At 40.2% G+C, this 14,291-nt stretch overlaps 1 protein-coding gene across 2 annotated transcripts in view; it reads left to right on the plus strand.

Moving 5' to 3' along the window:
• The first annotated feature begins 1,225 nt into the window (after positions 1-1,225).
• Positions 1,226-14,291, plus strand: part of SH2D1A (SH2 domain containing 1A) — a 35,832-nt gene continuing 22,766 nt past the window's right edge. For both annotated transcript variants that reach the window (XM_043974713.1, XM_043974712.1), the window contains exon 1: positions 1,226-1,464. In XM_043974713.1, the coding sequence (XP_043830648.1) occupies positions 1,328-1,464 (137 nt within the window). In that variant the 5' untranslated portion in view covers positions 1,226-1,327. The remainder of the gene's footprint in view (positions 1,465-14,291) is intronic.

Here is a 14,291-nt window from a genome sequence, read left to right on the forward strand (position 1 = left end):
CTGAGCTGATTGTGCAAACAAACATTTATTACCTACTGTCTGGATAATTATACTAGGTAACTGAGTAGTGGTGATCAGAGGCATGCATGGAACAAAGAAACACTCCTGGCCTCTGCTTTTTACTTTCAGAATTTAAACTTGTAAAACAGAATTTTGAAGGTGCTAGCATTAGACCAGTTAGATTCTGACATTTAAAAAAGTTCCAACTGGGTTTCCTCAAAACTGCCAAGAATTCTTAGAAATACCATTTAAAGTACACGGGGTTTGAGAATGGAAGCTGCTACTCATTTCAAAGAAGTAAATTATACTTGAAATGTTAAAAAGGAACAGTAGGGGAAGGTCCTTTGAGGTTCCCCTCAAAGCTCTCCTTCAGAATTTGCAAAACATTTCCGAAAGAAGCCACAGATGAGGCAACATAGTATCAAACAGTTAATAAGCATCCAAAGAGCCAGTTAGTGGTTCTTTTCCCAAGTGCTGAATGGTGGGCCTTCAGAGTTCGGGACAAATTCCCAATAACTATTAGATCCTTCACTTGTAACTCGAAACAGTTAAACAAAGGAGGTTCTTTGCAAGGTAAGAATTTTGTGCTATTCTCCCTCTCTCCCACATGATCTTGTATCTCTTTTGCACATAGCTATCTATATACATGATCTCCCCAGTAGAATCTAAGTTGGAAGGAAGGCAAGCACTGTCTGACTTGCGTGGTACGTAGCAAATGCTTAAGAAATGCTGGTTGTGAAAATGCGTTTTCTGAACCGACAGCTGTCACTTCGTCCTCCACTTTGCAGGAGTCTTGTCCATTCAATAGCAATCGGCCATCATCCTGCTTCCACTTTTGAGCGTCCGGCTGCGGGGTTAATCATTTTGGTGGCCATCTAGTTGAGGTCCAAAATGGCGCTCCCCTTCCAGTCCAAGTCTGAGTCAAGTCCTCAGTCTGGGCCATATCTCCCTGTGCGACAGCCGACCCTCTACACCTCGGGTGGGCTGGGCTGGATTGGCTGTGCCACCCACTGCGACCTTGGCCCGCCCCAGGCCCCTTGTAGACTTCCCTTCCCCAGGTGAGCTGAGTTGGTTAAGGTACGAACTTGCTGAGTCGCTTTTAAGTAAAGTGTGAAAAGAAGGCTTAAAGACACGTTGACAACATCCTGTTGATCTGGTTCCTTAAAAAAAAAAAACCAACCCCAAACTGTTGTGGGTGCTCACAGAGTCAGGGTGCTCACAGAGCCAGGGTGCTGACTGGTGCGGGGCAGCAGCAGCAGCATCTTACACCCCCTGGATCACCCTTGAAGCACCTCGTGCCGGCTACCAGCTGTCTGAGCCTCTGACCATGGACTCGGTGACCGTCTATCACGGGAACATCAGCCGCGAGACGGGGGAGAAGCTGCTGCTCGCCACGGGCCTGGACGGCAGCTACCTGCTGCGGGACAGCGAGAGCATGCCCGGCGTCTACTGCCTCTGTGTGCTGTGAGTCAGGGAGGCCGAGAGGACCCTAGGGGGAACTTCGGGCGGGCAGGCAGGCGGGCTGGCTGGGAAGGGGGCGAGGCCAGCCATCGGGTGCCGTCAACTTTGGGGCGGTCTAGGAGGCATCACATTGCTGCTACCTGGCAAAGCCCTGCAGGCTCCTGGCGCTCTTTGCCCCACGCCCAAGGCCTGCGGCTTGTACTTGGGCCCGCCTGGTGGGGACAATTGTGGACAGGCCGATGGCACCTTTCCCCGATCCCTCCTCTTCTCCCCAGTTTCTGAAATGAAATCTAGCTAGAAGGGGCAACCCAGGATCCTCTGTGGTGAATCCGACCCAGTCACTGGCCTCTTCTCACTCCTCACCTCATCCTCACTTTAGCGTAGCAGATCAAGATTTCGGGCTAGTTGAGGAGAATCACAATTTTTTAAACTAATATTTGTGCTCTCCTTGTACTGCTGTGCCGTTATTTTCGTTCAGCTTCTTTACTAGGGCAGAGTTTTGATTGCGTTTTACTGAGTACTTTTGCCAGCTAAGGCAGTCTAGTACAACCTCTTTATTTTAAAGGAAGGTTAGGAGACTTGCCCAGGCAGCAAGTGGTAGAGGTAGGATTTGAAGCCAGGTCCTCTGACTACAGAGCTTCTGACTTTTTCTTTGTACTATAAAGTAAATGACTTATTGGTATCTGACAAAGTGGAAATGCAAACTCAGGCTCTCCAGGTTGTGCAGTGACTTTGCATCCATCCCATCTGGGGGTGGGGGGAGGGCGGTGGAGAGATTCTACTCAACTGGGAAGATTGCATCATCTGTACTAATACTTATTTGTGTCCTTGGTTTATCCTCCTACTAGAAGAGCAGGAGATGGGTCTTATTCACCTTTTTTTTCTTCCAGAAGTTTTGCCCCCTAACAAAAATAATATTTTTTTAATGATAAACCTTGAACAGAAAAAGTTCTGTTTAGGAGCAAATTTAATACCTAACAACAATAAAAGTAACATGCAGCAATTGAAGTAATTTATCTTATTTGATCCCCATAACAACTTCAATAGCTGATGATGAGTTGCTTTGTTAAGACACCGGGAAGATTTTCTAGGCAATGAGATGGTTGGTATACAAAGCCAAGTGTGGATGCTTCATGGCTTGACAAGTCTTAAAGTAGTGACAAGTACTCTATAAAGTCTTCCTAAGTCACACCTATATACATAAACATTTTAAAGTTGAGCAATTTAATGTTTTCATGAGTGATTTAGGGGTAACTTTAATTATGCCAGATTTTTGGAGGAAAAATAGAGCAGGAGAGAAGGAAGTATTTTGAATATAAGAGAGATGGAAAGAAGCAATTATTAGGTTGGCTTTGTAGGTGGATTCATAATTTAGAGGTATGTAGGTTGTGGCCTTATAAAGCAAAATGAAATAATAATGATAATTGAGAGGATGCTTCTAGATTATAAGATCAGAAATGGAGCCGAGGCACCAGTGAACAAAAGTGTGGAAAATAGATAAAGTTAAGAAAAGAAAAGAATGATATTAACACTATTGTCTTTTTCTGCCTTTGGAGAAGATGTCCTTGTCCGTACTGATCTATAATTATATATGTTCCCTTCAGCTTTAATTGATCAAGTTTTAGCTTTTGCAGGCTAAGGCGGTACAAATATGATTTTTATTGCCAAATTGAAATTCATAAAACATCTCCTAGAGTGGGACTAGAGTGAAGTGGGCCAAATTATTTCCCCTGAAATATAGGATCACAGATTTTAGATATAGAAGGGACCATAGAGAGTTCCTCCAACTCCCTTCATTTTAAAGACGTGGAAAATGGGGCCCACAGATTAAGTGACCAACTGTAGTCACACAAGTAGGAGAGCTGGGATCATTGCTCACAAAGAAATCCTAATCCAGTACAGCTTGACAAACAACCTTTCTCTAACCTCCTTTTCTAGGTTTACCATATGTTGCTCCCTCTCCACTGTCCAGTCAAATTGGCCTTTTTGCTAGAACTCACACAGAAGACGATCTCTGGAACCCATGCTTAGGGAACACACTCCTCTTCTTATGTCTTGGAATCCTTTGCTTTCCTTCAAAACTCACTTCCAGGGGGCGGCTAGGTGGCGCAGTGGATAAAGCACCGGCCCTGGATTCAGGAGTTCCTGAGTTCAAATCCAGCCTTAGACACTTGAAACTTACTGGCTGTGTGACCCTGGGCAAGTCACTTAACCCCCATTGCCCCACAAAACAAAAACAAAAACAAAAACTCACTTCCAGCAACACCTTCTGTAGCAAGGGTTTTTTTAACCTTTTTTTTTGGTGTCATGGACCCTTTGGCAGTCTGGTGAAGGTTTTGGACCCACTTCTCAGATAAATGTCATTAAATGCATAAAATAAAACACATAAGATTACCAAGGAAAGAAATTATATTGAAATAGTTATGAAGATATTAAAAAAAGCTCACAGGAGCCTTCCCCCACAACTCCCTTGAATTGATTTTCTATATCCCTATGTTATCTCTTCTAATAAGAGTGCTTTATTAGTGTGGTAAGTGCTTTGAGGGTAAGGGCCATTTCTTGTCCACCTTTCTGTGGTCAATGCCTTGTACAATGCCAGGCACACAGAGACTGCATTAGAGGGAACTCCATAACTTTCTCCAGAGTTGCCTTGAGCACTGAGAGCTGAAGGGACTTGCTCAAGGTTCTCTAGCCAGGTCCCCATGTTCCAGAGACAAGACTTGAGCCTAGCGTTTTCTGCTTTCCAGAGTAGCCCTCTAACTCCTAGCCCAGGCTGCCTCCTGGCTTGGCCTGGTCTGGGACAGAGGTGCTGAAGACTTAGATTTGCTTGGTGATTGAGAGCTCTCTTTTCTCCTGTGCTGTCCCTCAAGTCTAGGATTTGATGGGGTTTTTTTTGGTGAGGCAATTGGGGTTAAGTGATTTGTCCAGGGTCACACAGCTAGTAAGTGTTAAGTGCCTGAGGCTGGATTTGAATTCAGGTCCTCCTGAATCCAGGGCCGGTGCTCTATCCACTGCGCCACCTAGCTGCCCCTCAAGTGTAGGATTTGAATAAAGGAATACAATAGACCCTGAGAGAAACAGGCTAAATCATTCTCATTGCTTTGACCGTTTTCTTGATTGATATAAAGTACCACATTTGGCATCCTAACAAATTAAGAAGCTTGATAGAGCCAGTGTAGGTCATAGTTAGCTGGGAAATTTGCCAAATCCAGAGTGTTAGGAGAACTTTGATAAAGTGACAATGTGTATGTAATTGGGAACTTTATTTTTGATTCTATAGTACTCACCTGGCCAAAGCTCAGTTAATCAGAATTTTGTTGATGTTATTATGGGATCACATGTGCTACTTGGTTGTTAACTTCAAGGTTCTACAAGATTCTGAAGTGCCTTCTGATTCAATCTGAGAAAAGACTAAATAGTGTTTATTTAGCAATGTCTGAGTATTTAATGTATTTTATTATATTCCAGTTTTGAAAATTCATAATCCATATATAGGATTGTAGAAGGAACTCTGGAGGTCTAGTCCAGACCCCTCATTCTCCAGATGAGAAAACCAAAGTGCAAAGAAGTTAAGTGATTTGCCCAAGACTACACAGGTGGCTAGCTCAGCCAGGAATCATATATGTGAGAATAAGCAGTCAACCAGAATACCAGATATGTAGGAATTCATTGTAAATGTTTTAAGGAAATAGGCTCAAGGGAAAATTTACTCTTATCTCTTAAAAATAGATTTGGTCACCACCAAATGTCAGGTCTGATATTTTCATTTTAGGTTGAATGTATCTGTATTTGTTTTAAAAGTAGGAGCAAGAGAAAGATTGTGAGAAAGGTGCGGTTGTCTCTAGACGGAGAGATATGAAGAATACAGACTTGGTGCTAGGAGGTGTAGCATGAGATGTAAAGACCAGGATTCTGATGGTGGGGGTAATATGAGGAAAATCACAGAGAGAACACATTTCCAGAAATGATAGGGACTTAACCTAGGGCATAAAAGGACTGTGAGCTGGGAGGAGAGAGTAGGGATGGCGATGTGTGGCGAGGCAGCCAGTGGAAATTTTTCACATCTTTTGCACTTGGACCTGTTACTATGGTTAGTTCTGTACTCAGTGGTATAATGCAAAGATTTCTGGATTAGAAATTGAGTATCCTTGGGTTGCCTAATTATGAGGCAGTTAAGTGGTGTAGTGGATAGAACTCTAGTGCCAGAATTAGGAAGATCTGAATAAAAAGTTAGTTGCTCTCAGAAATTTCCTGTGTGACCCTGGTCAAGCCATTTAACTTCTGTCTGCCTCAGTTTCCTTATCTATAAAATGAGGATAATAATAGCACCTACCTCCAATTTGTGAGGATCAGACAAGCACAGTGACCGACACTTAGTAGGCACTTAATAAATGCTCCTTCCCCTTTTTTTTGTGCCAAAAGTTATGCCTCCCTAGGCTTAAAATTTTCTCATCTGTGAAATGAAGACAATAATACCTGCTTTATCTTATACTTATATTTCAGGAACTAATCATCAGCAATTAAATTCAGCCAACATTTATTAAGCTTCACTTAAGTGCAAGGCATTGTGCTAAAGAAATAAATCATAATTATCTAGAAAGGTTGATAGAACTAGATTATCATGTTTTATAGATAGCTCTTTTGGTGTAGTAGTACATGGAGAGGTGGCCCTATATTCAGAAGGACCTAGTTCCAGATGTTCCACTTCTGACATATACTGGCTGAGATTCTGGGCACATTGCAGAGAAGGTGCTGACCTGTATTGTTTACTCACTAGGGAGTTCCCTATACCAATGAAATCATAGGTCCAATCCTTATCCCTAATAATAACAGCTAAGGTTTATATAACACTCTGTTTTTTGTTTGTTTCTTAGTGAGGCAATTGGGGTTAAGTGACTTGCCCAGGGTCACACAGCTAGTAAGTGTTAAGTGTCTGAGGCCAGATTTGAACTCAGGTCCTCCTGACTCCAGGGTCGGTGCTCTATCCACTGCACCATGTAGCTGCCCCTAACACTCTGTTTTGAAATCCCTTTACACATATTATGGGGAAAAACACCCTGGCATTGACACTGTCCTAAAGGACAAGAGCTAACAAATTGATGCCTGTAGGGTGTTGGGAGAGCATGAGACAAGATACATAACCGACCACTTTCTAACTTGTATTGTAGTTAAGTTCATCGCAGAAGTCAAAAAATAGCACCAGGGATTCAAGGAAAAGGGAGGGATCGTTTTTTAGTTGCGGAAATGGCATCCTGGAGAAGTTAGTGCCTGAGCTGGGTCTTAGAAAAGAATTTGAATTGACAGTTGAAATGGTAGTCTAAGGAGGCATAGGGCTGGAACATCTAGTAGTCCAGTTTGTATGAAGAACAGAGTGCTTGAAGAAAAGTGCCATTAAATAAGTCTAGAAAGGAGGGTTGAAGCTGGATGGTGGAGGGAGTTGGTATTTTTATCCTCTTGTCTAAGCAGTAGGGAGCCACTGAAGGTTTTTGAACAGGAAAGTGACAGTATTAAGAAACGTACTCGGGCAGTGGTATGAAGTTTGGATTGCAGACGTGAGAGACTGAAAACAGGAAGACCAGTTGGGATGTTACAGTAGTCTCAGAGAGGAGGTGATGGCTTGACATTAAGTGGTAGCAGTAGGGGTTGAAAGGAGTGATCAAATAAGAAAAAGGGACAGAAATTACAGAAGAAACAATCCTAGCCCACATTTATATGGGGCAATAAAGTTTTTGTTTTTATAGTTTTTTCTACTTTTTGGTTTTTACATTACAGTCATTTCTGGAAATACTCTTCTCTTTCCTCATGTCATCATAACTGAAGCTTCCCTTGTAATAAAGAAAAACAGCTGGGTAAAGACTCGCAATACTGCCTTAGTTGCCCTTTCACTCCCGGCTATGTGGAGTTGGGCAGGGCGGGGATTCACTGAGATAACTTATCTCCTTTGATCCTCACAACTTCCCTTTCAGGCAGATGCTACTATGTCAGTTTTACAGATGAAGAAACTAAGACTCAGATTTAAGTAATTTGCCTAGCATAGCTTTTGAAAACCTTTCAACCATGATGCTACACTTAGTAAAACATTGGATTAATAGTAAAAAAGCGATCCCTTTAGAACCTCATCCTTTGATTTGGACATGTCTACTTAGGGACTTCAAACCTTGCAGGCACCATTTGGGTGGAAACTATACTTATATTTAGACTTGCTGGATTCCAGTAGCTCTAATAGGAGGTGACACTAAAAATTTGTACACCTACGGTTCATAAATTTAATCATATTCTAAATGCACTAAAGAATTACTTGTCTCCTCATAAAATGAAAACTTCCCCCCTGAACTTTTTTCCTAAATATTCATTTTCATATATCACCATATATCAAGTATCTCTGATTTTGGCAGTGTGAGAATTCCTTCTAGCCAGGCAGATTGTAAATCATCTGTAACTTGGGAGATGATCTAAGAAAGTTGTTTGAGGCCTAGAATGGTTAAGTGATTTACCCATAGCAGTATAACCAGTGTCAGAGAAGGGATTTGAATCTAGGGCTTCTTGACTCCAAATCCAGCAGCAATCTCCACCTGCAAGTAATGTGTATTCTCACTCTTTGTCACCTTTTCATCTCACTAATGTTGAATACCAATGGGGAACTCTTACCTAGGTTTTTTTGTTTTTTGGTTTTTTGCAAGGCAGTGGGGGTTAAGTGACTTGCCCAGGGTCACACAGCTAGTAAGCGTCAAGTGTCTGAGGCTGGATTTGAACTCAGGTCCTCTTGAATCCGGGGCCAGTGCTTTATCCACTGTGCCACGTAGCTGCCCCCAGACCTCTGAATATTGTCAAAAATAGAATGTCTTCAGGATAAGAAAAGGACTTGCATCAATATTATGTCAGGGGGCAACTAGGTGGCGCAGAGGATAAAGCACTGGCCCTGGATTCAGGAGGACCTGAGCTCAAATTTGGCCTCAGACACTTGACACTTACTAGCTGTGTGACCCTGGGCAAGTCACTTGACCCTCATTTCCCTGCAAAAAAAAATATTCAGAGGTCTCCTGTACAAACAAAGGTACAGTTTATCAGCAAATCTCTTGCCTCACTTTCCCGTTTTGCACCCTTGTGGACCAGCACAAATTATTTCCCCTTATCATAGGATTCTGTTCTAGTCATACATAAAAATTTAACCCTTCACTTAGTATAGAGATCAGAACACTGAGACATCCAAAATTATCTTATATTTAGATTTAGAATGTATTTGTGTATTACCAGGGGGCAGCTAGGTGGCGCAGTGGATAAAGCACTGGTCCTGGATTCAGGAGTACCTGGGTTCAAATCCGGCCTCAGACACTTGATGCTTACTAGCTGTGTGACCCTGGGCAAGTCACTTAACCCCCATGGCCCCGAAAAACAAAACAAAAAACAAAACAAAACATAGACCAGAAAAACATGAAGAAAAATAAAGTAAAAAAAGTATGCTTCGATATGAATTCAGACTCCATCAATTCTTTCTCTAGAGGTGGAAAGCATTTTTCATCATGAGTCCTTCCAAAATGTTTTGGATCATTGTATTGCTGAGAATAGCTAAGTCATTCACAATTAATTATTGAACAGTATTGCTATTACTATGTACAGTGCTCTTCTGGTTTTGCTCATTCATTTTACATCAGTTCCTTTTAGTCTTCTCATGTTTTTCTGAAAGCATCCTGCTCATCATTTCTTATAGTACAATAGTATTCCATCACAATCATACCAAAGCCTGTTTAGCCATTCCCCAGTTGATGGGCATCCCCTCAATTTCCAATTCTTAGCCACCACAAAAAGAGCTGCTAGGAAAAAAAAATCTATCTATCTATCTATCTATCTATCTATCTATCTATCTATCTATCTATCTATCTATCTATCTATCTATTTTAGTGAGGCAGTTGGGGTTAAGTGACTTGCCCAGGGTCACACAGCTAGTAAGTATTAAGTGTCTGAAGCCGGATTTGAACTCAGGTACTCCTGACTCCAGGGCCGGTGCTCTCTCCACTGTGCCATCTAGCTGCCCCTAGAAATATTTTTGTACAACTAAGTCCTTTTCCTTTTTAAAAATCTCTTTGTGTTACAGATCTTTGCTGGGTCAAAGATGCACAATTTTATAGCCCTTTGGGTATAGTTCCAAATTACTCTCCAGAGTGGTTGGATCAGTTCACACCTCTACCAAAAGTGCATTAGTGTCCCAATTTTTCCACATCCCCTCTAATATTTCTTATTTTCATTTTCTGTCATATTAGGTAATCTGATAGATGTGAGGGGGTACCTCAGAGTTGTTTTAATTGGAATTTCTGTAATCAATAGTAATTTAGACCATTTTTCTTATGACTATAAATAGCTTTGATTTCATCTTTTGAAAACTGTCTGTTCATATCCTTTAACTACTTATCAACTGGGGAATGATTCATATTCTTATAAATTTGACTCAGTTCCATACAAATTTGAGAGATGAGGTCTTTATCAGAGAAATCCACCCCCCTCCCTGTTTTCTGCTAATCTTGGCTGCATTGGTTTTGTTTGTGCAAATTTAAAATTTTTATTTTGATATCATAAAAATCATCTGTGCAGCTAGATGGTACAGTGGATAGAGCACTGGCCCTGGAGTCAGGAGGACCTGAGTTCAAATCTGGTCTCAGACACTTAACACTTACTAGCTGTGTGACCCTGAGCAAGTCACTCAACCCCCATTGCCTCACTAAAAAAAAAAACAACCAAAAAACTGTCCCATAATGCCCACTTTATATCCTGTCTCTTGTTTAATCATAAATCTTCCCTTATCCATAGTTCCGATAGGTAAAATTTTCCATGCTCCCCTAATTTGCTTATGATATCACCCTTAATATCTAAATCAGGTACCCATTTTGTTATCATCTCAGTATATGATGTGAGAAGTGGTGTGTACCTAATTTCTGCCAAACTGCTTGTCAAATAGTGAGTTCTTTGAATTTTTGGGTTTGTCAACATTAGATTCCTATGGTCATTTGCTAATGTGTATTGTGTACCTAATCTATTCCATTGACTCACCACGGTTTTTCTTAGCCAGAGCCAGTGATAACTTTGTATTACAGTTTGAGATCTGGTTCTGTTAAACTACCACCCTTCACATTTTTTCCATCAATTCCTAGAATATTCTTGATCTTTTGTTCTTCCAGATGAATTTTGATATGATTTTTTCTAGCTCTATAAAATAATATTTTGGGAATTTGTTGGGTATGGCACTAAATAAGTGAATTAATTTAGGTAGAATTTTTTTACAAGTATAGCAGATCTTTTATTTTTAAACTAAATTAATTTTTTTCACTAATTAACTTTATTTTTTTGAAGATCATATATATTTTTTAAATTATAAAAGTATTCTATTATTTTCTAGTTACACGTAGAGATAGTTTTCAACATTTCTTTTTATAAGATTTCTAGCTTCAGATTTTTCTCCCTTCCTCCCTCCTCCCCAAGACAGCAAGTAATCTGATATAGGTTATATATGTACAATCACAATAAACATATTTCTGCATTAGTCTTGCTGTGAAAGAAGAATCAGAGCAGAAAGGAAAAACCTCAAAAAAGAAAAACAACAGCACCAAAAACAAAAGAAATAGTATGGTTCAATCTGCATCTATATTCCACAGTTCTTTTTTTTCTGGATTTGGAGAGCATTTTCCATCATGAGTCCTTTGGAACTGTCTTGTACCGTTGTATTGCTGAGAAGAATCAAGTCTATCACAGTTGATCAACACATAATGTTGATGATACTGTGTACAATGTTCTCCTGGTTCTGATCATCTCCTCCCTCATCATCAGTTCATGCAAGTCCTTCCAGGTTTCTCTGAAATCGGTCATCGTTTCTTACAGCACAATAGTATTCCATTACATTCGTATACCACAACTGGTTCAGCCATTCCCCAATTGATGGGCAACCCTTCAATTTCCAATTCCTTGCCACCACAAAAAGAGCAGCTATACATATTTTTGTATATGTGGGACCTTTTCCCTTTTTTATGATCTCTTTGGGGAAAAGACCTAATAGTGGTATTGCTGGGTCAAAGGGTATGCACAGCTTTATAGCCAAAGGGCTATAATTCCAAATTGCTTTCCAGAATGGTTGGATCAATTCACAGCTCCACCAACAATGCATTAGTGTTCCAATTTTTCCATAGCTTCTCCAACATTTATTATTTTCCTTTTTTGTCATATTAGCCAATCTGATAGGTGTCAGGTGGTACCTCAGAGTTGTTCTAATTTGAATTTCTCTAATAAATACTGATTTAGAGCATTTTTTTCATATGGCAATAGATAGCTTTGATTTCTTCTTCAGAAAAGTGCCTGCACATATCCTTTGACCATTTCTCAATTGGGGAATGACTTGGATTCTTATAAATTTGATTTAGTTCCCAATATATTTTAGAAATGAGGCCTTTATCAGAAGTACTGGCTATAAAAAATTGTTTCCCAGCTTTATGCCTCCCTTCTAATTTTGGATGCATTGCTTCTGTTTGTGCAGAAACTTTTTAATGTAATCAAAATCATCCATTTTGCATTTCATAATATTCTCTATCTCTTGTTTATTCATAAACTGTTCTCCTTTCCAAAGATCTGAGAGGTAAACCATTCCTTCCTCTTCTAATTTACCTATGGTATCACCTTTTATGTCTTTGTTTGTTTTTTTTTGTTTTGTGGGGCAGTGGGGGTTAAGTGACTTGCCCAGGGTCACACAGCTAGTAAGTGTCAAGTGTCCAAGGCTGGATTTGAACTCAGGTGCTCCTGAATCCAGGGCTGGTGCTTTATCCACTGTTCCACCTAGCTGCCCCCCCAATTAGTTTTTTAGTTGATTCTCTAGGATTCTTTATCATATTATTTGCAAAGAGTGATAGTTTTATTTCCTCATTGCCTACTTTAATCCTTCAATTTCTTTTCTTGTCTTATTGCTATTGCTAGCATTTCTAGTACAATATTGAACAATAGTGGTGTGATGGGCATTTTTGCTTCACCCTTGATCTTATTTGGAAAGGCCTCTAAGCTTATCCCCATTACAGATAATGCTTGCTCTTGGGTTTAGATGGATACTACTTATCATTTTAAGAAAATCTGCATTTATTACTATGCTTTCTAGTGTTTTTAATAGGAATGAGTGTTGTATTTTGTCAAAAGCTTTTCCTGCTTCTATTGAGATGATCATATGATTTTTGTTACGTTAAAAAATTGATGTGGTCAATTATGTGATAATTTCCCTTATACTGAACTAGCCCTACATTCCTGGTATAAATAACATCTGGTCATAGTATATTATCTTTGTGATATCCTTCTCTTGAGTCTTGTATTTGAAAATCAAATTTTCTGTTAAACTCTGGTCTTTTCATCAGGAATGCTTGAAATTCCTCTCTTTCATTAAATATGCATTTTCACTGTTTTTTGGATAGCTTATTCTTGATTGTAATCCTAGCTCATTTGCCTTCCAGAGTATCATATTCCAAGCCCTTTGGTTCTTAAATGAGGAAGCTGCTAAATCTTGTGTGATCATGCTAATGCCACCAATGTAGCCACACCGAAGACAAAAACCTGTATTGCCTGTGCTGGTGAGACAGACATTTCCTGCTGACCTCCTAAGTTGTTTTAGGCTGGAAAATTGCTTCACCTGACTTTTTTGGGGGGGCAGGGCAATGAGGGTTAAGTGACTTGCCCCAGGTCACACAGCTAGTAAGTGTCAAGTGTCTGAGGCTGGATTTGAACTCAGGTCTTCCTGAATCCAGAGCCGGCGCTTTTCCCAACTGTGCCACCTAGCTGCCCCCTTCACCTGACCTTTTAAAGTTGGTTTTGCTGCTTCAGAATTTGATTTGAGGCATGATTTTAGAATTGTTTGCAGGAGAATTTGGGAGAGCTCAGCTGAGTGCTTCTCTGTTCCACCATCTTGGCTCTTTCTTCTAAAATTATGTTCTTTCTAAGCACATCCAATTTAATAGTTGGAGTGACGTGGACCAGAAGCCTAGAAGCTTGTTGGGAAAAGCCTGAGATGATTTACCACAGATTATTCAAAAAGTGGATGATCCTTATCTCTTTATCATAAATAATAGGGAGAGTGGTTGTGACTGGCTGCTTAGAGGTAGCATCTGAAGCTCTATAGTAAGCAGACCATGGGGCAAGAATATAAAGGGTTCTTGTAAACACAGAATCTCAGAATAGGACTGGACCTCAGAAGCTGTGTGGTTTAACCTTTCCCTGAAGAAGAATCCTGAAGAGGTGTTTATTTTTTCCTTTTCTGGAATACATCCAGTGGGAAGCAATCATCTGAGACAGCTCATTTAACTTTTGAATTCCAAATTCCAAATTCCAAAGCTCTGGTTATTAGGAAGTTTTTCTCATGTGGAGCAGAAATTTCCCTCTGCAGCTTCCACCGATTATTCCTGGTAGTGCTCCCTGGGGGCCAAGCAGAACAAGTTGAATCTCTCTTACATAGGATAGCACTTGAAGACAGGTGTCATGCTATTCTGAAGTTTTTTCTTTCTTCTGGTCAAACATTCCTAATTCCTTCAACCAGGCCTTGTTTGGTGTAGTTTTCAGTCCTCTCATCATCCTGATTGTCCTCTTATGTGTAAACTCAGGCTTATCTGTGATTTTCTGAAAAAAAATAAATATGGTGTCCTAAAAATGTACATTCAAAGCTATAGCTAGGACAAAGTAATGGGGACTTTTCCCTGGGGTACACAAATTTAGAAGGCAGAAAAATTTTAATATATGTACACTTTCAGCCACAAAGAAGCCCCTATAGGAAATAATATCCTCTCCCACTCAACTAAATTTATCTTAGTTCTTTGTATTAT

This window comes from Dromiciops gliroides, chromosome X (assembly GCF_019393635.1).
Source record: "Dromiciops gliroides isolate mDroGli1 chromosome X, mDroGli1.pri, whole genome shotgun sequence".
Lineage (NCBI taxonomy): Eukaryota > Metazoa > Chordata > Mammalia > Microbiotheria > Microbiotheriidae > Dromiciops > Dromiciops gliroides.